Source organism: Gigantopelta aegis, chromosome 7 (genome assembly GCF_016097555.1).
Source record: "Gigantopelta aegis isolate Gae_Host chromosome 7, Gae_host_genome, whole genome shotgun sequence".
NCBI lineage: Eukaryota > Metazoa > Mollusca > Gastropoda > Neomphalida > Peltospiridae > Gigantopelta > Gigantopelta aegis.
The window spans coordinates 46,117,781-46,143,614 of record NC_054705.1 but is presented as its reverse complement, the minus strand read 5'-3'; the positions used below and the strand labels follow the sequence as shown (position 1 = coordinate 46,143,614).

At 38.3% G+C, this 25,834-nt stretch overlaps 1 protein-coding gene across 2 annotated transcripts in view; it reads right to left on the bottom strand.

Annotated features, from left to right (window-relative positions):
- Window positions 1-494: 494 nt before the first annotated feature.
- LOC121378140 (RNA-binding protein 24-B-like) overlaps window positions 495-25,834 on the bottom strand; it is a 37,414-nt gene continuing 12,074 nt past the window's right edge. The window contains exons 3-4 of one of the 2 annotated variants that reach the window (XM_041506242.1): window positions 17,522-17,576; window positions 495-4,174 (exon numbers count right to left, since the gene is read on the bottom strand). In XM_041506242.1, coding sequence (XP_041362176.1) covers window positions 3,865-4,174; window positions 17,522-17,576 — 365 coding nt within the window. In that variant the 3' untranslated portion in view covers window positions 495-3,864. The remainder of the gene's footprint in view (window positions 4,175-17,521; window positions 17,577-25,834) is intronic. The other variant, XM_041506243.1, reaches the window with a different exon arrangement.

Here is a 25,834-nt window from a genome sequence, read left to right as displayed (position 1 = left end):
CACTGGAGCACATTGATTACTCATCGGCTATTGGATGTCAAACATTTGGTAATTCTCACTCGTAGTCATTAGAGAAAACCCGCTACTTTTTTTTTTCTAATGCAGCAATGGATTTTTTATATGCACTTTCCCACAGACAGGCAATCACATACCACGGCCTTTGACCAGTTGTGGTGCACTAGTTTGAACGAGAAAACCCCTAACCAGTTGAATGGATCCACCGAGGTGGTTCGATCCTACAATGCAAGCACCTCAAGCGAGCACTCAACCCACTGAGCTAAATCCTGTCCCTACCACGACAGAGGAAACCGACTTCCGCCACCCCATGAGCTACACTTTTTGATTAGCAGCAAATTATCTTTTATGTGCATCGCCCCAAAGACAGGATAGTACATAACACACCCTTTATTACACCAGTTCAATAACCCCGCCGCAACCTCCCCCACCCTCCATATAATCTGCAATGATATATTGAGAAAAATAAAAACAAGAACTCTTTTTTTTCATATTTAACATATTTATTTTGTGATTATAACATAGGTACAACATGTTCCGAACGAACGAACGAACGTTGTAAAAATGACTGTTGAACTTTTCGTTCGAATTATGCATTATTTTTAGTAACACGAGGCTACAGAACTGACACCTTGAGAAATAGTAAACCACACCGTGAACAGCAGGTCAAGACCGGAACTACGTGAGCATTCACACAGAGCCGTTTTACTGCCTTACAGATAAATGCGCTAAGATATTTTAGCCACAGCCTTTACAATACCAATATTGGGACTATGTGTGCTTCTATATTACGCAATTTTACACCCGTGCAAATAAATGCACATGCGTGTTTAACCAAACGCGTAGTAATAATGTGCACTGACAGAAAGCCGTTTCACTGCCGTACAGATAAATGCGACAGGAACTTTTATAAAAGCACAAGTATTGTTTACACATCTACTACCTTTTTTATCTGTCAAACTCAATTCAGTTCTCTGTAATACAAGAATGTTATGATTCCACTGACAACAGACTAATGAAAATAAATGCAAATAGTCCTGACATGTAAGCATTGTGGAACATTTACGACTTACGCAGGTGCAATAATCTGAACAACAAAACCATTAACATGCCCACACTGGTATCTAGAATCACAATGTGGAGGCCATGGGGTAGGTTTACAAGACCGCGAGGGTGTGATGAACTACTATTTGGTACTTCTTGTATAAGAGGACTGCCACTCAAAAGGTCGATACATCCTTCCTATTTCTAAATTACGAGGACTGCCACTTCCAAAGAAGACCACGTCACATGTGACGTCATAAGAAAATATTTTGAATATATTCTTGAAACTAAAATATTAAATGAGAGGGGAATTCATCACTTCAGTAATTTATGAAACTTAAATACATGGACCTCTTTCCATTAGTGTTGACAAATATCTAACAACGGATGAATGTAATACCCATGACCCTCTGTTTAATTTAACGGCAAGAATTTCATTGAAGAAAAACAAAATGGTATCAGTTCTGTGGCGTCAAAATACTCCTCCTCGTACTTAACATGCTTGTAATGAAATGTGAATAAACTTAAATACATATTAAGTATATAATGACCTATTTACATTGATGGTTTAACGGTTAGTTAACGTTTGCATATTCATAAGTTAGCTACAACAACATAAATTTACATAAACCAGTTTTCAAAGTTTCTATATGTACATAAACGGCTTAACATCGTGCAGTATATGTAGTAATAAGTGACCTACTTTGCCCACGATTGTCAAATAAATAAGTAAAATATGTGTCCTCTTAAATAGCATGATATTCAAACTACGCACTATCTACCGGAAGTGTTATGTTATTTACACTGCGCATTAACTTCCGGTCTCGATCGAGAACTACAAAAACGTTTACCAGGAAAAAGACCACAGTTCATCGCAAGGTGACACTATATACCCTGCGATGACTAGAAACTGTAACTACTGTAATTAAATAATTTGTTAAAATTTGTCTCTGAACCAAGGCACTTTTTTCAATGTCAGGGACGAAATAAGACATTTGGCTGTCGGACTCTGACCGTGTAAAGCCATATCAGCACAGCCATTTTAATTTTGATCCACGAATCCCAGGACCGTCCCTGAAGTAATTCGAGTATTGATGACGTAATATAAATCAAAAATATACATACAGTTAACTGGTTTGGGAATCGAAAGTGAATTGTTGGAATGCAGAAGATTGCAAACAAACGACACGCAATAATAAAATGAAACACGTAGTTTTAAAGAAAACAGAAAGTATGATGTGAGACCAAAAATTATTTTCAAATCACGTGATCTTGTCTCTGATAAATATCTTTGTTGTTCTCTTCTAAAACCACAACCCTTTTTTTATGAAATAATACAAATACAGGCTAGGTGAGACCGATCCAATTGTAGCCCTTCATGAATTAATACTCAAGTAAATATCGGACGAGGAACTTATAAGGGCAATCACACTCTGCACGGATTTCGTTCATCCAAAATGATCGTTCTGCAAAAATGTACAGAAGTAACAAAATATCAAAGTTGCTGGCTGTTTTTGGAAAGACGAGACTTGCCAATAAATAATAAATATGAAATCAACGTTTCAATATTAGATTAAAAATATGCATAACAACAAAACGTAAACTCAAGTCCGCGTCCATAAACAACCGCAACAACGATGTTTTAAAAGAAAAATAATAAAGTTAACGTGATGACGTAATAAATACTGTTTGATAACGGGAGACAACTCGCGACAGGACGTATAACAAGATAAAATATAATATCGTGACGGACGTTATCCCGTTCGGACACCACACTCATCCTTCAGTGTAACAAATAACAGTTTTCTCACATAAGGCACTCGATGTTAATAATTTAGGCATAGACTGACCACATACATCTTGGTTTTGAATACACATAGGCCTAATTTAAAACTAAGATTTAACAGAAAGAATGGGAAAATATTAAACATTAAAAATATATATACTAGTATACAAGACTCTAAGATTTATAAAACAACAGAGAAAAAATTAGATAATATAATTAAAAAAAGAAGAATCAAATAATATATGAAACTTTGAAATAAATGTCACGTGATCAGTATTCAAAACGTATACCACATACTGGTAGCATGTCTTAAAGAAAAGAATTGAAAAAAAAAAAAGAGTCAATATTTAATATAACGTAATCCACTGTGTTAACAACTAAACGTCTGAAATATGCTAAATTAACCAGTTGCATAGACTACTTTTATGCACTGCGATATTAAAATGTTATGAAAATTGTTCATGAATATGCATATATCTCTTATATTTGACGCATCGGCGGCAAGTCAAAGCAATGGGACGGACACGTAGAACATAACAATATGGCTAGTAGTACACATACAATGCTGACGTCACAGATTCATCACAACATCGGTACACATAATTTTATTTTCTATTTACACTTATATCCATGTAGAATTCATTCTCAATATCTCGACTTCTAATCCATTTAATCTATTTCTTTCCTGTAATAAATCCGTTTTCGTTTTATCCTTCCATTCTAGACAATTATCTACGCCCCGCAGACGAAGAGATCATTCTGGGTTGTTTTGGCTGGCGGGCACTGGTGACGTAATCACTTTCTGTGCACCAAATCAGCTTTTCAAAAAAAAAAAAATAATAATAATAATTAAAAACTCCTCCGGACTTGTGTAATAACAATAATAATAAAACAAAACATTATTAACATTTTGTTGTTGTTGTTGTTGTTATTGTCTTTTCGTCGTCAATTTTTTTCATCTTTTTAGAGTCCGTACGATGGTATAAACTTGTGGAGAAATAACCAAAGAAGAACCACTTCTATTGCATTCGTTCTTGAATCTGCTGCGGCTGAAAGTGGGCGAAGTGTCCCGAAGCTCCGGCCGCGATCTGTTGCGGTACGGTGTACGTGTACGCTGTCGGTATAGCGTAGCCTGCGGCAGAGCTCGTGGTGTACGGATAGGCGGCATACTCGGCGGCAGAGATCTGTGCGGCATACGCAGACGAGTAGTCTATGAACTGTTGTGACGTCGTGGCCGCGCTCGTCGGTGACAGTGGCGAGTGGGGCATGGCGGCCAGCATGCCCTGTGACGTCAGGTAGGCTGTGGATGGATACACGTATTGAGGATACCTGGAAGAACAAACAAATAGAACCTTTAACAAGTTGTGTTTTGTTTTTGAAATCAAAGAAATAGTCCCTTTCACAAATTGTATTTGGTGTGTGAATATTTGGTTTTCGTCTTTATACACCTCTTTGTTAAGGCCACCTGCGAGTCTACTGAATATATGTGGAGGTATTGAGGAGGTGGATGTTATACCGAGGTGTCAACATATTGTACCATATTGAAAACAGAAGTAATATTTAACACAGCCGAGACTACCATAAGGCGTGACATGGGCAGGTCAATTGTTTTGTGAGGGGTGTCATACATGAAGAAAGATGATATAGTTCATTCTTCCTTTCTTCCTTTCTTCATTCTTCCTTTTGTTTCTTTTTGCGTATTTATTCATCACCCACAAAATAGAATTGTATTTAAACTTATTTAAACAAATTATAGCAGAACTACACAATATACAATAATATTTACGGTACACCACCCCCACCCCTCCACTGTGATTTATTCAGGGATTGCCCTTAGCAAAATTGAAGATGATCAGATATTATAACATGGGTAACAGTACACCAGATTTCCACGAGGGGCAGGGTTTTTTTTACGTGACGCAATATCTTTAATTAAACAGGATGTATCGAAAATGTCCTTTACAGAGAGGTGGGTGTTATAAAAGGTGTCCTTTGTAAGAAGTGACCCATTCCATTGTTTTTATATATTGGTTAGTTCCCTACAAAGCCAACAAATACTGTAAAATAGTTAAAGACACAAAACATAGCAACAATCTGAAAAACCAAATACAAACAGTAATCACGTTCGTAAGCAGGATTGGCAAACAATATCAGTGTGCGTGTGTGTGTGCGTATGTGTGTGTGTGTATCTGTGTGTGTATGCGTGTGTGTGTGTGTGTGTGCGTGCGTGTGCGTGTGCGTGTATCTGCATCAGTGTTTGTTGGTATATGTGTGCATATCTTTTATGCGTGTGTGTGTATGTGTTTGTCTGTGTATGTGTGTGCGTGCGTGCGCATGTTTGTTTGTGTGTAGCATAATGCTTGATGGATATACTTAGAGCAAAAGTTCTGATACTAAAAAGTAGTATCCAAACTTGAGCTGTATTCCCGGTGTGTTGAGCTTAATTAGCTGGGAACGGGATATAGCGACCCTCCCCCAAAACGCCCCCATCTCAGCGTTCTGCCTACTCAAGAGATACTAGTATAGCAATTAGAAACCCCCAAAACGCCCCCATCTCAGCGTTCTGCCTACTCAAGAGATACTAGTATAGCAATTAGAAACCCCCCCAAAACGCCCCCATCTCAACGTTCTGCCTACTCAAGAGATACTAGTATAGCAATTAGAACCCCCCCCCCAAAAAAAAAACGCCCCCATCTCAACGTTCTGCCTACTCAAGAGATACTAGTATAGCAATTAGAAACCCCCCGCCCCCAAACGTTCTGCCCTCAAGAGATACTATATAGCAATTAGAAACCCCCAAAACGCCCCCATCTGCGTTCTGACTACTCGAGAGATACTAGTATAACAATTAGAAACCCCCAAAACGCCCCCATCTCAACGTTCTGACTACTCGAGAGATACTAGTATAACAATTAGAACCCCCCCCCAAAAAAAAAACGCCCCCATCTCAACGTTCTGCCTACTCAAGAGATACTAGTATAACAATTAGAAACCCCCAAAACGCCCCCATCTCAACGTTCTGCCTACTCAAGAGATACTAGTATAGCAATTAGAACCCCCCCCCAAAAAAAAAAACGCCCCCATCTCAACGTTCTGCCTACTCAAGAGATACTAGTATAGCAATTAGAAACCCCCAAAACGCCCCCATCTCAACGTTCTGCCTACTCAAGAGATACTAGTATAGCAATTAGAAACCTCCAAAACGCCCCCATCTCAGCGTTCTGCCTACTCAAGAGATACTAGTATAGCAATTAGAAACCCCCAAAACGCCCCCATCTCAGCGTTCTGCCTACTCAAGAGATACTAGTATAACAATTAGAAACCCCCAAAACGCCCCCATCTCAACGTTCTGCCTACTCAAGAGATACTAGTATAACAATTAGAAACCCCCAAAACGCCCCCATCTCAACGTTCTGACTACTCAAGAGATAGTAGTATAACAATTAGAATCCCGCCATCTTCTCGCAGTTGTCCCCAAACACATTGTTTAAAAACAAGTACAAACAGAATCCGTCGTTTAGACAGAACCCAAGAAGCCATTATTCGGATGTCACGTGACAAGCGTGACGTTAAAACACTCGAAAGAAAGAAAAAAAACACTGTTTTTTGACGTCAAGAGCTCCCTTAGGTTACAAGGGTTATTTACAAATATAATTACATTTTTATTAGTCGGGGAACATTGTAAAGCGCACCCTTTGAGTCGTAGAATTACTATGACAAAACGTGAAGTGCAGAGTGTGTAGGAATCTTGCCGTGAAGGCTGTAATTATAGACGGTCCGTCTGCTAATGTTTATCTCCGTTCGAGATGAATGCTTGTTTGTCGTGAAACCTACAGGTGGAATAACAACACTATTTATGTACTAATTACTGATTAACCTACTTGAACTCTTGGGGTTTATTCAGGTAGCCAAGCGCTCCGTGGTTTCTAGCTAGACTGATTTGTGCGCTTCATGTTTTGAATGAATGAGATATTATGGATAAGATACGGAAACAGTCAATTTGTTCGAGAGCGTTCGACCTCCTGAACGTGGCCCATTTTCTCAGTTACTCTCCGTCACTCACATTCCAAAGTGTGCGTTTACGAAGACGAATTTTCGTTCTCGCTTGATAGACTGGGTTTTTTTGTGCCTAAATTTAAATGGATATGCTAAGACAGAACGAGGTGAAAACCAGTCGAATTGTTCGCAAGCGCACTCAAACAGAACAGAACCGTTTATTGCAGTCTAACAACGGCGTATGGGGAGAATACACAACATAAATAATACAAATGTGACAGGTCTGTGTTTTACATTTCTTTGTGATATACAAAGTTAAAAGTTTATTTTGTTTAACGACACCACTAGAGCAAATTGTTTAATTATTCATCGGCTATTGGATGTCAAACATTTGGTAATTCTGACACGTAGTCATCAGAGAAAACCCGTTACATTTTTCCTAATTCTGCAATGGATCTTTTATATGCACTTTCCCACAGATAGGAACACACATACCATGAACTTTGACCAGTCGTGGTGCACTGGTTGGAAAGAAAAAAAACCCCAATCAGTTGAATGATCCACCGATATGGTTCGATCCTGCGACGCAAGCTAGACATCTACAAGGGCAGATAGCTGATTTTTTAAAGAAGGTTTACGTGTTTAGTCCTGTGTATTTTTTACTTCGTGGTATCAGTCGACTGTTGGTAACAATGGACACAAAGAGGTCTTTTATAAGGAGATTATAATTTGTTATAATAAACATGACAGTAGTAACTTTGATTTCCTATGTACAACGTTAAACGTTTGCATGACTGGTACATTATCTAGGAAAATACCTAGCTACTAATGAAACAAAAACCAAACCAAAAACAAAACAAAACAAAACGTAGCCAGTTTCCTCTAAGATTATATGTCAGAATGTGCTTTAGTGGTGTCGTTAAACAAAACAGACGTTTATATGTGGGCTATGTTTTACACCTTAACGCCAACCTTGCTCCTTTATTAATTAATCACTAGCTACTGGATGTCAAACATTTCTACATACAATATTTTTTTTCTATAAATTCAACATGTTTTAGTGCCAAACAATAAAATGTGGGGAAAAAAACCCCACACCAAAAAACTGTTCGTTTCCAAATAAACATTGCCTTATCTTTTAACAGATACGATGCTGCAAAAGGAGAAAGAGAAAAAAACAAAGTTCGGAACGCTAGAATGATAAATTAAGGTCGCGTGTGCAGAAAATGCAGAAGAAATTCCTTTCACGATCTCGCAGACGATTTATAACCCAAGGAACTGACATTTCTACCAGGTAAGGAGAGTGTATGGTTGTGTGTGTGTGTGGGGGGGGGGGGGGGGGGGGTGCTCGTTTCAACGGCCGGATTATTTTCACCCATGTTTGAACTTGGGGGTTTTGAAAGCTTCATCTCCAGTTTCAAGTTTTTGTCATAGACTGGCTGTGTCAGTTGCGAACAATAAACCTTCAACGCGGGCACCAGTCAAGGAGTGCGGCGTAGCCATGGCCTATTTTTATAACAGTGAAATCCCTTTAAACCGGACACCCTTGAGACCAAGTAAAAGGTATGGTAAAGGGGTATCCGGTTAAGACAGGTTAATTTCTGTACTGATTTAAAAAAAAAAAAAAGGAAGGACCGTGAAAAATGTCCGGATTCGGGGGTATTCCGGTTTACTTAGGGAACGGTTTTGAGAGGTTTCACTATACGTATTTACCAAAAAACATACAGTTATAGGCATGCACATAGTGTATATACAGACTATAATAATGATCACAGACGCGGGGGGGGGGGGGGGGGGTGATAACATAAGACTGTATTGAGGTTTCGAGTAGAAACCCGCAAACTTAATTACTTTTTGCTTGTATACAAAAATAGTACTACATCTATTTATAAAGAAGCGATCCCTGTTCTTAGAAGTAGCCTATATTAAATTTTCTTTTTTCTCTCTTTTACCCCTACTTTCTTTCTTCTTTTCACACTGCAAGTTCTGTTTTGACTAACATGCTATGCACTGACCACCGAATTTGACCTCACTGTCCTGTTTCCATTCACCCGTTAATCCCGTAAATTATTTGCCTGCACAATAGAAAAATCTATATGGTAAGAGTCAACTAAAAAAACACCACACTGGCCATAAAGTACCGCAAACGCCCGGGACGGTTGTTCTGTAGTGTTTACCGCGAAGTACGACAATGACTCCGACACCTGAACCATTATAGTATTTGTTAAAGCTAGTAACAGATTAAAGGGAAATAAAAGACTCGAATAGCTGGCATATTGCTTTATTGGCTTGTAATAGTCTCCGCTGAACTGTGAATGGCGTTAAGACGCGCAGTCAGCCGTGCGTGACGTGGACTGGAGATACGATTTCATGGTTTATATTGATAATGGCATCCTAACACGCAACGCAATTTGTTTTTTTTTGTTTTTTTTGTTTTTTTTAAATAAGTAAAATTACGGAAAATAATAATAAAAAATATAATAAGAAGAAGAATAGGGGCCAGGACGTAGCCCAGTGGTAGAGCGCTCGCTTGATGCGCGTATGGTCCAGGATCGATCCCCATCGGTGGGCCCATTGCGCTATTTCTCGTTCTAACCAGTGCACCACGGCTGGTATATAAAAAACCGTGGTATGTGCTATCCTGTCTGTGGGATGCTGCATATAAAACATAAATCCCTTGCTACTAATGGAAAAAGGTAGCGGGTTTCCTCACTACCTATTCTCCCCATAGCGTTGTTGTTGTTGTTGTTGTTGTTGTTTTACGTTTATGGAAATACTACTAATTGTGTTTCACCTACGATCATAGTACAGTAAAGTACACTTATAACGAATATGCTTATAACGAACTGTACTGCATAGAACGAACTGATCGTAAAGTCCCGTTATATCCCCCTATACATTAATAACTAACTTATGCAACTGTGTACAGCGAACTACTACTATAAGGAACTATCATGGTCCCTTCGGGTTCGTTACAAGAGTACTTTACTGTACTTGAACTACCTGGATTAACTCATGCACAATGTGATCCACAGTAGAATACGTATTATGTTAGTCAATACGTGACGTACATATCTCCGTAAGCTAAGGTAACATTTCCATAGAACAAATCACACAAAAAAGAGGTTTTGTTACAACAATTATGGATCACTGACTACAACAATAAATAGCCCATTGGCCCTCTGACGAGGATTGATCCTAGATCTAGCGCTTTACTAGTCGGCTACATCCCTCCCCCACACACCCCAGTCTTAAAAGAAACCCGCTACATACCTCCATTAGCATCAAGGGCTATTTTATATGTACTTTCACACAGAAGGGACAGCACATATAGCAGCCTTTGATATACCAGCCGTGGGTAACGGGTTAGGTCGCGAGTGGGAGAGAGGGAGGGTGGAGGGAGATAAAGGGTCCATCGAGGGGATTCGATCCTCATACCCAACCGACTAAAGCGAGCACTCTATCGACTGACCTAGATCCCGCTCTCAAGCAGTTAACAAATCACCAAACAAAACTGAAGTTCTCTCGTTTGCATAGATTACAGTCTAGTTCCAGTGTGGCAGATAGGCCCACTCAACTTCTTTGTAATCCTCAATGGAGGCAACACGGAAGGCAGAATCTCAGCGATAATGGAAGGCTTAACTAACCCATAAAGATATAAAGAATGGGTATTTTAATTCAGGGTGTCACTCACTGTTCAAAGCGAGATTTCGCCGATATTTCTTATTCCTAGAGTTAAGTGCAACATTTGTTAACCCGACACTTTCAAAACCAGACGCAGCGAGTCACGGAAACCCTTGTTTCAGCGTGTTCTGCCGTCTGTTCGACAGTGTTTTGTTATCGAATGGTTGTGCACAAACATTACAACGAGCCTCGGTCAAGTCTGAGATACTCGGCTTCAATTATCATTATCAATTGAATCCCCATTCGCAAATTGTCGGTGTACTAATCGTTGTGTTACGACAATATCCAAGGAATTACGGACATAAAATTATTTTGGTTGCTGTGTTTTTGCGTTGCTTTTATGTAGGTTAGTTGTTTTATTTTGTTTCTTTCTCAGCTCAAGATGTTTATTTAATTGTTGCTGTTGCTGCATTCGTTGATATTTATGTTTTGCTAATATTTAACATTTTGGCACATATAGTTCACTTAATGCTACGCGGCAATTGTTCTTTCTGATTTGCTGTTATCCATTTTGTTTTTCAGCGGCAATAACACTTATATCAACTAATTAAACCACGGGGAAAAAATATTTTTTAAATAACCCAAATAACATAAGTCTTTACTCCTCAGATTGAAGAATAATCAGCAATTAGGTCTATTTTCTCCAAGATTCGTGTGTCTATCACTGTAGCCTGTCTCCAGTCAAGTAACAGTTAAATAAGCAGACGTCAAGAGTTAGGCCCCTTCGGGCGATACATTCCAGTACATCTTCATCTCCCGTTCTCTAGACCCACTCCAAACATCTCCACTGTAAAGTGCTAAAATACCGTCAAGTGCCATAAACCTGCTACAAGTACTTACGATTTTGAAGATATATTTTCTAGATTTGACAGAAATATGAAACATTAGTTTTACTACCGTAAACTTGTCTCTTTGTTGTAAATAAGTGAGAGAAAAAAAAAAAAAAAAAAATAATAATAATAATATCTTAGTAATCAGAACGAATATATTAAAAGTATTACTGCGCTAGTGATGTGAAAAAGAATTAACGTTGATTTTGAATAAGGATATTTATGGAATATCTACAATTCATAAAAGCAAATAGAATAATTTGGCATTGTAATTTTTAAATAATATTATTCATACAGACAGCTACTTAAAAAAATAAGAAATATAACAGTAAATCAAACAGACAGGAAGTCCGACAAATAAAAATACCACACACCTCCCCCTCCCCTCCACCCTCCCCTCTACCACCCACTGACAAAACCCAAAACTTTCTCTGATTACTCTAAAAGCGTCAGAAATAAACTTAATTGATTTAGTCCCGTACATATCCGCCATAAAGTATAATAAATAATTCAAATAGCTCCCACACGCCCACGCCCTCCTGGTTCCGTCCACGTTCGGTTATTACTCCAAATACACCAGACATCGTGTAAAACGTACCAGGTTTCGAACAGGGGTTAACATCTAGCTCGACAATAAACTTCCTCTAATTTGAAATTAAACAACCCCACGTCGGCGATTAAGTTTCATATCATAACTTAGATCAAGCGTCACCAAAGCTCGTCTAAAATAAACGAGGTCAACTTCAGATAACAGGTCAGATCTAGAATATCGGCTGCCTTGCAGACATTTTTTTGAAGAAAGCAAACATAAGAGTGCGGACGGGTCTTCTATTTGAGGCTATACGGTAAACAATAAAATTCGTAAATAACTTACAAAGTGTGTTCCAGACAAGACGGTAAAAATCGACCTCCTACGAACAGCAAAAAAAAAAAAAAAAAAAAAAAAAAAAAAAAAAAAGGAATGTGTGTGTGTGTGTGTGTGTGTGTGTGTGTGTAACGACACCCCCAGAGTAATGATTCACTGTTAGGTGTCTGAGACATGATCAATCTGATAAATGGGGTGACAATGAGAGAGAGGAAACCCGAAGTTGGCATTTGGCTACTCTATGAAAGTTTTAAAGTTTGTTTTGTTAAACGACACCACTAGAGCACATTGTTTTATTAATAATCGGCTATTGGATGTCATACATTTGGTAATTTTGATAAATAGTCTTAGAGAAGAAACCCGCTACATATTGCCATTAGTTGTACTCTATTATTAACAGCAAACGTTTAATATGTCTATGAGTGTGTTTGTATGTATGCTTGTCTGTCTGTCTGTATAAAATATGTACATAATGTATGTATAGTATGTGCTTGTTGTTGTTTGTGTGCGTGCGTAGTTAACCTCGATTGCTGTCTATGACATATAAATTAACTACAAACGCAAGATCGAAAACACAACAACTTTAATTGTATTTTTAACTTGGTTTTTAAAGAACCAAAATTCTACGCTAGTTCGTTAGATACCTATCACATTATCTTACAACTCGTTTAAAAACCATATCCAGCTGGATTTCCCACATCCTGTTGTACGAACAAGTGTTATTCAAAGTCCACTCATATAGTACTAGTATTATCTACGCATGTCTCTGCGCTCGATTTCGTAATATTGCGCCGTGACCTTTCACCGGCAGAGTGATAGGGCGTACAGGGATTACGGTATCTACATAACGGCGCGGACGAGATAACCCTTTTGTTCTGGGTCGCAGCGCGCGCTCACAGTAATAACAGGACCACATTTTAATAAAGCACCGGCGTAGGAAGCCGGGGGGGGGGGGGGGGGGGGATGGGGGCACCCATTTTGTGGAAGCAGCGATGTTTTGTATATATTTATACATTTATATATATGTGTGTGTGTGCGTGTGCGCCCCCCTCCCCCCTCCATTTTGGCACCTTCTTACGCCCGTGATAAGGGCAGGTCCACCATTGAGGTGAGAGTGGGGGAGACACCTAAACATTCGTGGGCACATCCGCCGAGAAATTCGGAGGATATACCCAAGATAGACGTATTAGAACCTTCAGTGGGTTTCATATCGTATCAGATGGCTTGCCTGTGATTAACACAGAAACACATTTCTTCTTGGGCTTGTTTTATGTTTGCTGACTGTGAACTAATATTATTCATCCATTCTGCTGATTGGGTTTTTTCTAGTTCCAACCAGTGCACCACAACTGGACAAAGGCCGTGATATGTGCTTTCCTGTCTGTGGGAAAGTGCATATAAACGATCCCTTGCTGCATTAGGACAAATGTAGCGGGTTTCCTCTGATGCCTACGAGTCAGAATGACCAAATGTTTAATATCCAATAGCCGATAATTAATTAATCAATGTGCTCCAGTGGTGTTGTTAAACAAAACAAACTTTAAACTAATATCATTCCCATTGATATGATAGTTTGTTTCCTTTTTCCCATTTATTTTTAATATATATTATTAAACAAAATAATAAATTTGCTAATTTAAAAGCCTTTTAGTCACAGCAACCCACAACCCACCTCTGCTCATGCAAAGTTTCCTCTTTTTAAATGCAATTTCCGGAACAGCTTGTCTCAAACCCCCTCACCTAGACATTTCGCTCGCCACAATCTAGACCCCCCCCCCCCCCCCCCTCTCCCCCTGCATAATCCATGCACACGCGCCTGGAATGCCAGAAGAGAAGTTTGCTTCATGAAACCCCGATATTTTCAAACCAACGTATCCTCATTTCAGAAATAACTAAATACCACTAATAATCCCATATCAGGTCTGCTGACATTAATGTACCATTGTATAAAACAATACAAACTGAAACAATAAGGTAAAAGGTAATTGTTTGTGTATAAAATGGAATTAACATACCAGCTTATAGCTTCAGCTGGAATATTATGTATATATACTGGATACCAGAAATATATAATAATTTCTATTTTTAACACTTGTTTTTACGTCATATAGTTGCTGTTACCGTGACATTTTTTTTTTAAGCTGAAAAGAAAGTATTTACTATTCACACATTATTAATTTGTTTTAATACAGAAAATATTTAATAATAATGACGATAAATAATAACTATATTGTTAATCACATTTTGAAAGTCATTAACATATTTGCTCCCAATTCATCTAGAAGACGTTATGGCAGTATAAACATAGATGCTGTTTTTCGTGTCGTGAACTATAGTGCACTACCTACATGACAAATGATGACCCGGTCCTACTAAACAAATGCGTTTACTACGAACCAACTCTGTCTACTGTGATGTTATGAAATACAACCAATTAGACAACGATCAAACATAATAGTCACAAACTCGTGAAAAGCAAATAAGACCTCCTATGTACCTACATAAATAAATACTCGAGCAAACAAAGATTAGTTTTTCAAAAAAATAAAAAATAAAATAATATTTTTTTTTTTTTTTAAATAACAAAAAGATAAAAGGAAAAAAATAAAATAAACACTACAAACCTAACACGCAGCTTGTCCGTCGAATTGACGGAAATGAACGAGCGTTGACGGAAAAGAACGAGAGTCAGTATTAAAAAAAAAAAACGAAAATAAATCCATACCCAAACAAACGTTAATCACTTTGCGACTAAAACACATCACAGCACAAGTACAGCGCCCCCTATGTAACATGTGATGCAGTTTCCTTCCCATCTTTGGGTGGCATCCTAAAAACAAACCAGTGCTAAACAACGCCAGAAACCGAACACGTGGGAAAAAATGGTTTTGCTATCTGCATAACTAACATCCGTAACACATCCGTGAGACACCCGTGACACATCCGACAAAAAAAGAACCAATCAGAAACACAAAAAGAGAAAGCGGCGCCAAATATATAAGCAGAAATAGAGTATATATCGGAAATATATGTGCGTAGATTATACATCTATGAGAGTATAGTAAGAAAAGGACACACGATTTTTATAAAAAAAAAAATTATTGTTTTTTTTTTTCTATCTCAGGACTTCGCGTAGTGAATAAGATATAATTAAAAAGAAGAAAAAAATGTATACCATAATTTTGTTTTAATCGTTAATTTTATATAGAGTTCCAAAATGGCCGCCTGGGGTTTTATGAATTCGGTTTAACGGCTGGTCCTAAAACGCGGATGGATTTTATTTTGAATGTGTGCTCTTCATCTCTATTTCAGATATAAGACATAGAAACAAAAATAAAATACAGTTGCTATGACTCGAACTCGGAAAATGTACTCGTGATCAGCCATTATGCTAATTACTCGATTGGTTTTTGCTATCAGACGTCTGTAATTTTATTTATATTTAATGAATATTTCATTTATGCTGAATAAAATGTATTAAATGATAATAAAATATTTATTAAATATTGATTTAACAATTCCATATTATCACAATTCAAAATTATTTCTGAATTATATTTTGAGTTATTTCTTCAAAAAACAGCACCACCCTGGAAATACGTTAATATAAAGTGTTTTTAATCAACGACGACCAGTTAACGGTAACACGTTTGTTTTAGGTAGTCAACTACGAGAGTTTATGAAACGAAGTTTACTATGAATGATATATATATATACACGATAAATTCTGTAATCGTAAAAAAACTTTCGTCGATGAACATTACTTAACGACAATTCACAACGTTTCATCATACGTTTCATGCCGCGACAGGTTACGAATAGCGAACATAACGCTATATTGCAAATACGAATTAGGCCTACTGATGAAATTAGTATAACTGTAACTATTAGTTAAAGAAACGGCAACTACTAGTTAACGGAAATACGCACTTTTAAAATAATATATTATCACGACTGGTTATGGATACGCTATATTTTAAATAATGATGACTTTTGTAAAAAAAAAAAAAAAAAAAAAAATCCTTTAAATAGCGACCACTATTCAACGAAAATACGCAGTGTTTGATTATAACAATGTAAATAATCATACCGACGTAATCAGCATAATTGGCCAACGGCGACAAGTAGCTATCGGAAATACGTAGTTTGGTTCTAATAATATAAATAAGTTTACAGTACTGACGTAATCAGCATAACTGGTCAACAGCAAAAGGTAGTTATCGGAAATACGTAGTGTTTGATTATATATATATATATATATATATATATATATATATATATATATATATATATATATATATATATATATATATATATATATATATATATATATAAAGCCTTCTGACACATTTACACTAACTGGCCAACGGCGACAACTAGTTATCGGAAATACGTAATATTTGGTTATAATAATATAAATAAGTTTACAGTACTGACATAATTTGCATACCTGGTCAGCGGCGACAAGTAGTTATCGGAAATACGTAGTGTTTGGTTAGTACATCACGACAGTCCACGAAGCAGAGCACAGTTCAAAAAAATAAAACAACCTGGTTTTAATAACACACGGATTCTCAAAGTCGTGGGTATTCGTTCACTTCAACTGGGCAATGGAGGTTTACCACACTATGCAAGCAAAAAACCAAAACAAGTTAAAAGAAAAAAAAAGAAAACTTTTTTTCTGGCACAAAACACAAGAACACTAAGTACCATTTGGGAACGTAGGAACTACTTTCTTTCCCCTCCCGTGCATATCCCAGAATCCTGGGTTACAGAGTCGACCGGTCTGCATTCGTCTGCTAGCCTCTATAGGACAAAAAGGAAGAAATATCACAGAGACGATAATGGACTGGTTTCTTATTTTTATTTTTTTTAGTGTTTTTTATTCTGTTGATGGGGTTTTTTATTTGTTTGCTTATTTCACATAGAAAAGACATATGGGCGAAACTGATACCCAACATTCCGCGTTTGATTGTTGTTACAAGCGTAACATTTGCAATAAAAATGGCAGAAGACTGCTTCTTATGACGTCATCACACCAAGCGTGGAGTTTTGCAGCTTAAGTTTACAAATATCATAGGTTACAAAGCCTGAAGGTTTTTTCCAGGGTCTTGTTTTCCCCTCGCCCGATAGACACATTTCTGTGATTAAAACAAATATTTGGAATCCTTTGTATCTTTTTTTAAAGTTTTGTTTTCCCTTTAAAAGATTACTGTTTAGCAAGAATAACGAAGCGCCGAGTAAAGTGACTATTTTGCTGGATTAATTGTTAATAAAAGTTTCTTCAAGTGGAAAACTTACCCATATTGACCAGGAATAACTGGAATGCCAGATTTCAGTGCAACAGGAAGACCTACTGAAGAAAAAAACAATGATAGTACAAATAAGAATAACAGTAAAAACAACAACAATAATAATAAAAAATATATATTGTAGGAACACACTCGTCATCATTATTAATTGTTACGTTGAATTAGGTACATTTCCGTCCACATTTATGGATGTTTAAGTTTGTAGAAACGAAGTAGATTAACAACAATGCATCACAACGAAAACAAATAAAATATCAACCTCTAGTCATTGTGTTTAATTCTAGATAACCATTAGTGTTTTTGTAAATGATATTTATGCATATCTATTTAAATGGTCAACCTGAGAGAGAGAGAGAGAGAGAGAGAGAGAGAGAGAGAGAGAGAGAGAGAGAGAGAGAGAGAGAGAGAGACGGACAGACAGACAGATACAGGGAGACAGGCGGAGATACACATACAGAGGGGGATAGACAGAGACAGATTGGGACATAGATACAGGAAGACACACAAATACAGAGAGACAGAGAGACAGAGACAGAGTGACAGAGAGACTGATAGAGGATTGGTCGAGACAGACTGGTAAACAGAAATCAGAAGTTATATCGTTTAACTTGACTTCACATATCATCATATTTTACATACTGCTACAATTAAAACCGGGCGTCTTATTTTCCTACACCATAATGTACACAATTGTTTATCGAGCCACACATGACATACATTAAAAGTGAACAGAGTATGACCCCCCAATAATTATGGACAAATACATGGACGTTAACGCATAAGACCCCACAACAACAAAAAATAAGTTCGTAATTTACGATCAGTAACGGGAGAAATCCGTATTGTTCGGTCACCACCGAACAGACCAGTGACGTCACACAAATGATATGCACTGCATGTATGCATTCTAACCTGGGGAGCTATCGTATTTGCACAAGTCGTTAAAATGAATGGTGCACCGAGGAGGGCGGAGGGGGGGGGGGGTGGGGGGTGGGGGGAGAGGGCGCATGACCTAATCAATGGATGGCGTAACCGAGTGTAAGCAGTCTACAAAGACGAGGACCGGTGTACGAGACGAGGGTAAATTCGAACTGTCAAATCAAGCCAACGTCTAACCCACTGTGTAAATATGTACAATGGCTGACAGGGGGGGTAACTTAATGTGATTTACTGCAGATATAGTTGCAAGTACGTGTAAATAAACAGGAGTGGGACCTTGCATTACAATCGAATCTAGCGAAACCGTGACATTCATAATACTGTGATCTATACATATATATATATATCGTATTAAACTCTCTTTTTTTTAAATTTCATTTGTATTAAGTGCAGTTATAAGGTGCGTTGCTACTTTTTTTTTTTTGCATGGAAGATAGAACGAGATGTTTGTTTAAAACAACCTCATCACATGGTACTTTCTTCTTTTTTTTTTTCTTTTTTTTTTTTTTTTGGGGGGGGGGGGGGCGGGTAGATTAAAAATAAATTAAAAAATAAATTAAATATATATTGTCCACAAATGTCGATAATGTCACGGATGGGGTCCTAATTCACCTCGTTACAAATAAACCACAGCTAGTTGTGTTTGAAATATGTGATAATATCGACACTTCGTCGAAAACAAAGAGAGCGAACACGCCGTCGCCAAACGTGCCGAGTACTCCTTCCGAAAAACGTCAAGGAACTTCATACCCACTTTGTCACAGGCAAGACACTACATACCATAACATTTGATGTGGATGTCCATGTGCAGGTTTAAACATTTTTTTTTTATTGCATTTCTTGTTGTCTTTGATGGGTTTTTTGGGGGGAGGGGTATTTATTTTTGACGTGTGTGTGTGTGTGTGCGTGCGTGTCGTGTCTGTCTGTCTGTCTGTCTGTCTCTCTCTCTCTCTCTCTCTCTCTCTCTCTCTCTCTCTCTCTCTCTCTCTCTCTCTCTCTCTCTCTCTCTCTCTCTCTCTCTCTCTCTCTCTATGTGCGTGCGTGTATGTGGGGGGTTTTTCTAATGTTTTTGTCCGTTTTTCTGACGGTGGTTTTACTGGATTTAAAATATATATATATATATTATTGTTTTATATTTGGCAAGGACAATGTCAGTTCTTCTTGACTCTTTGTTTCAACACAGCATAGATTGATCGAGACTAAAATGGATTCCGAAAGTCCTCTGGGTCGAACCAAACGATAAAAGGATTCTGAAACTCCTCTGGGTCGAACCAAACGATAAAAGGATTCTGAAACTCCTCTGGGTCGAACCAAACGATAAAATGATTCTGAAACTCCTCTGGGTTGAACCAAACGATAAAAGGATTTTGAGTGTGTGCGAATAATTTTTACATGCTCATATACCACTAGAGTTTCGAGTATGTCCGTCCCGGGGCCTGTATCTGGATAACCAGTGACTTACTCTTGGACAGAAAGGAATTTTGAAACCCGTTGACCGTTCGCATTCGCTTCACGTGACTGCACCCAGCGAGAAAGTACGAGTATTTGATATAGATTAATAAACATTGACAAGGTAGAAGTCATGTACATTTCAGGCTTTGATACTCACGGCGGGCACGGACAATGGCGAATGTAGCGGGTCGAAGTTACGCACTCGGCGGCGAAATGAGGCTCTTTTAGCCAGGTTAAACAGATCATTCCAGTCAAAGTGAGCGACATTGTTGTGAATCAATAATTATAATATTCGAAAACAAAAAGTCAGTTTTGGGTGGGTAGGTGGGTTTGTTGCTGTTTGTTTGGGGTTGTTTTGGTTTTGTTGTTGTTGTTTATTGGGGGGGGGCTGGGGTATTTGGGGAGGGGGAGGGGGTAAATTTTTTTTTTTTTTTTTTTTAACCAATTTGCAGTCTTGCTCGGTGTTCGGCAAATCTTAACTTATACTACACGTTGTAAATTTATTTTAGTAAATGTAGATCTATTATTTCGTTTTCTACATGACATTGTTACAGCAGTTCGTGGAGTGTTTTTTGTTTTTTGTTTTTGTTTTGTTTTATTTTTATTTCTATTTATTTAATTTTTTCCAATTTGCAGTCTTGCTCGGTTTTCGACAATCTTGGTTTCCCCTACACGTTGTAAAACTATTTTAATGAAAGCAGGTCTGCTGTTTCGTTCTCGACTTGGCGCTCATTGCAGTTTTAAAGCTCGTCGTAGTTTCGAAGTGATAAATAATCTTTTAAATGGCTAACTGACTCAGTCTTATCGCGCTGTACGCCAACTTAACGCCTTTAAAACGACGAGTTTGCCAGTCACCCAGAAACTGGTAAAAACTATTGTTCTTTCACAATTTTATAGAAATCAAAGAAAGGTATGTGTGTGTGTGTGTGTGTGTGTGTGTGTGGATGGGGGTATGTGTGTGTGTGTGTGGATGTGTGTGTGTGGATGGGGGTATTTGTGTGTGTGTGTGTGTGTGTGTGTGGATGGGGGTATGTGTGTGTGTGGATGGGGGTATGTGTGGATGGGGGTATGTGTGTGTGTGTGGGGGGGGGGGGTAATTGACGACTCCTTTGCACATTATGGCTATTTTGTGCAAACCCTCTGTTGCCATGCAATACTCTTAGCAAAAATATTTTTTAGAATAATAATAGCCATGACGAACCCACAGAAAGACAGACAAACAGACTTGTAGACAGATAGACTTATAGACAGACAGACTTTTACAGAAAGACAGAGACAAACAGACAGACAAACAAACTTAAAGAAAGACAGACAGTCAGGCAGACAAAGACAGGCTGTGGGTATCTATATGTAAATATAGAACATGGAGCACTTTGTAACACATTTTCAAATATTTAATATATGTTAATTGAGAGGGGGGGGGGGGGGAGGCATTGTTGCCTATAATAATTTTGCGTTTACCGTTAATGTTGTTGTAAATGCCCGTATTCGGTTTCATTTCCTCTGTTGTATATACAGAATTTACTTTGCCTTTTTTATGTTTTCCAACGATACGCACAGCCAAATCCGTTTATAGCAGTCACGTTCCCCTGTCGGTCTTTGTTAGACGAAATACGGTTACAAACGGAAACAGATGTGAGAGCCTCACGGGGTACAAAAACAGCCGCGCACCCAGGCAAGATGGCGGCCGTACTTAAAAGAATCCCTCAAACATGAAATAGGAAACTGTGACCTCGTTCTGGCCATACGTTACGTGGGTGAAGACATCACGGAACCGATATCATGGCTTCTGAGGATGGGATTATCAGCCTAATTAAGTAAATCACGGCTTCTGAGAAAATGGCGCACGTTTAATGAACTAACGCGTGGCAATATTATTATTACTATACCGAGCTAGCACACGGTAGTGGAGCTACACTGCCAGAAAGGTAAAACGAAAATGCTTTGAGATTAGTTTACACCCATAAAGGTTTATTTATTTTAGAATTAAAAACTTTAATTACGTTTACAATAATTAATTCATTTTCAGCAATAATATATTTTAGCTTTTGACTTGTTAAGATTGTCCTTTATTTTTTTAAATATTACTTTTTCTTTACAAAATACAAAAGGATTTAATGTTTTATTTTATTTTCTGGTTAACTATACTTGAGTTTTAGGCAAGCACACTTCTTACACTGCACCTTTTATACCTGTGAGGTTTTTAAAAAAATGGATGGTTTTAGACAAAGACTTTTGGTTTTAATGGGGTTTTTTTTATTTTCTATATAATGTTCCAAATTATTTGACCGATTTCAACTTGTGTTCCTGCTTTTATCCGCTTACGGTTCAAGTACGTTTTCGTGAAACACGTGTTTTTACCGAAACACATGGGCTTACCGAAAACATTTACGGCAACGTGTAAATTTAGTGAACCACTTAGATTCAGCGAAACACGTAGGCCTACAGCTACTGAATTTACTGAACCATGTAGGTTTACCGAAGTACGTATATTTACTGTAACTTGTAAGTTTACTTAAAACACGTGGGTTTACCAAAATATGTGAGCTTACTGATACACCTCGGTTTACCGACACAAGTAAACTTACCGCAATCTTTGATTCACTGAAACAATCTACTGAAACACGTGATGATTTTACCGAAAACACGTGAGTTAGCTGTATTCTATTCTCTGTTTAACACTCTAACGGATACTGAAGCTTATTGCTAATTAATGTATTAAAAACAACACATACACACACAGACGTATACAAACACCTGAACAGTGTAGCGATTAGGACCAGTAGCGCTAATAAAGATGATGTTGATTTTTAACTTGATTTAATAAAACCGACTGGTAAACAATGCTTCCAGGAGTCTCAGCAGCCCATCGTTTGTGCCGAAACGTACGAAAACGATTAACAGTGAATGTTTGTTTTGTTTAACTACACCACTAGAGCACATTGATTTATTAATCACCGGCTATTGAATGTGAAATATTTCGTGATTCTGACATATAATATTAGAGAGGAAATCCACTACATCTTTTCCAATCAATAGCAAGGGATCTGGTATATGCACCATTCCACAGACAAGTCAGCACATACCACGGTTTTTGATATACCAGTCGTGATGCACTGGCTAGAACGAGAAATGGCCCAAATGGGCCCACCGACGGGGATCGATCCCAAACCGACCGCGCATAAAGCTAGCACTTTACCACTGGGCTACGTCTCGTCCCCGATGGGGATGTATCTCAAACCGACCGCGTGTAAAGTGAGCGCTTTACCACTGGGCTACGTTCCGCCCACAAAACGATTAGCGGGGCTGTCTGGTTGTTTTCTCCTCGGAGTTCTATTTATGTTTGTAGCTACGCTGGCTGTCAAAGCCTCCAGCCCGAGCAGGCGAGAGAATGCTCTAAAACATGCAACATGCAACATGCAGGCTGTGAAGAAGCAACCCAAAAATATGTTGATGTGAAGCCTAATGGCTGCCATGTGGGTTACACTCAGCTGTTTGGAAGGCATTATTGCTGCCACGTGTGACCTCTGACCTCGCACTCTCGTCAGGTCTCGCGTGACGGCTTCAGACAGATTGCTGCCTCACAACAAAGAGAGTTCCGAGAATCGTTAAAGAATTTGGTTTCAGATTTTTTTTTTTCGACTTTTCTTTTTATAATTTGTTTGGTTTATCTCTAAAATTGCAGAACAAGACATTGTTTAAAGAAAGAAATAAAAATAGCATAATATATATTTGCTTCTAGACGTAATTTCTTTGCTCAAGCCAGTTTACGTAATGAAAACAGGATATAGGTCCCTAATGAATCGATTTGAGAATGAGTACAAAATACAAAACTAATGCTAGGTTGGTTCATCTAAATGTATAGAATCGGAACGTACTGATTTCGGACAGACAGACAGACAGACACATACGCACAGATAGAGTCAAATGATAAAGTCGAAGTTGGCAGGGAATATACACAAAACGAAAAGGAAAAGAATAGTCGTTTAAGAACACCTCAGCACATTTTAAACTAGCTATTTCACGTCTAACAATTATGTTTATATTGATTCTTATTCGATCTGTCTCTCTCTCTCTCTCTCTACCTTTCTGCCCCCCTCTCTCTCCCTCCCCCCACTAACTATATTACACTCCAAAACGTAGTTTAACCTATGCACAGCCTGTAGGTGTTGTTAAACACACATTCCTTTCCTTTCTTTTCGCCCTGTGCAGAAAGATAGTTTTCTTCAGTTGAGTGATGGAACATTACTCAGACGGACTCCGGGGAACCGACTCAGATTCGCTCAGGTCGATCTAGCTAATTATTGCAACATCTGTCTTCTAGGAGGCATCTGGTCTCACACCACAGATACTTTCGACACTTTTTTTCACTCTCCTTCTGTACAGAGAATTAGGAGTGTGTGTGTATCTGGTTTACTGTAAGGGGAAGGATGAGCTCGAGGTTTGCATGCGCGTCAGCTTGACTTTGTCTTTGTCTGAGTGAAGATTGAGAGAGTGTTTGTGTGTGTATGTATGTGTGTTTGTTTGCGTGTATTTGTGTGTGTGTGTACGTTTGTGAGTGTCTGTGTGTGTGAGTGTGTGTTTGTGTGTGTTTGCGTGGGTGTATGTATGGTGGATGAGGTGTATTTTCCCGTTCCAACCAGTGCACCATGACATAAATATCAAGTATGTGCTGCCCTGTCTGTCTGCTGCTAATGGAAAAATGTAGCGGGTTCCCTCTAAAGACTGTGTCAGAATTATCAAATGTCTGACATACAATAGTCGATGACTACGAGTAAACATTACCAAATGTTTGAAATCGAATAGCCGATGATTAATTAATCAATGTGCTCCAGTGGTGTCGTTAAACAAAACAAACTTTATTTAACCAATAGCTGATGATTAATAAATCAATGTGTTCTAGTGGTGTCGGTATACTAATTACTCTAGTGTGGAGCTTGCAGCGAGATACGAACCCAGGTTCTTCCAGGTCTAAAATCCATGGCTTTACAACTGCAACGTCAAGATATGTGAAGCGATATTACACCAAGTGACCTTACTATCCAGGTGGTCTCTATACAAAATATCCCTTATCATAGGTTAACCTGTACATTCAGCTAGCATGATGATATAATGTATATTAGTTGGCGATTGCCCAACAGACAGCAACATAGATTATTAACAAGACAGTTTGTACTTGATCTGCAGAAGTCAAATTACAAAACATTTCACAAAAATCACGTGACACATTTATCGTCTGACTCTCACCTAAACTGACAGATTTTCCCCGCGCTTTTCGACAAGAAAATAGTTCGTCCAATGCAGGCCCTCCCTATCTGCCGTTACTAAACCGAATTCAGTTTTGACGCTAGATTTATCCGAGTAGAAAATAGTATCAAGATTCCCCGTGTTAACAAATAGTATTAACTAAGCGACCTTTTCACTTTATAAAAAAAGTTAACAAACGAATAAAAAAGTATCGACGACCCTCGCTGACAAGTGTTATCGGTGTTTATGTTGCGTGCAGAAGATAGGAGGAGAGGGGAGAGGCAGGGGGGCATGTTTATCTAAATTGGTTCGCTCTTGAGACGGCAGCAGAGAAGGTAACATTTCATCGTCCATTTTGTAACAGCGATGAGACGAGAAGTGAAGACCAACCTCGTGTGGTGCAAGTCGTCAGACTTGAGGACTGGTAGGTACTGGGTTCGTATTCCAGTTCCGGTGCCGGCTAGCACACACACCCCTCCCCAAGAGCATGTTTGATGACTCGGTGGGAAGAGATAAGGCTACTACACAATCTACACTGACTTCTTTCTCACTAACCACTCACAATAAACCACTGTCCTGGACAGACAATACAGATAGCTGAGATTTGTGTCCAGGACAGTGGTTAAGATACCGAACTTGGGCTGAACATTCAAATCCCGGTACC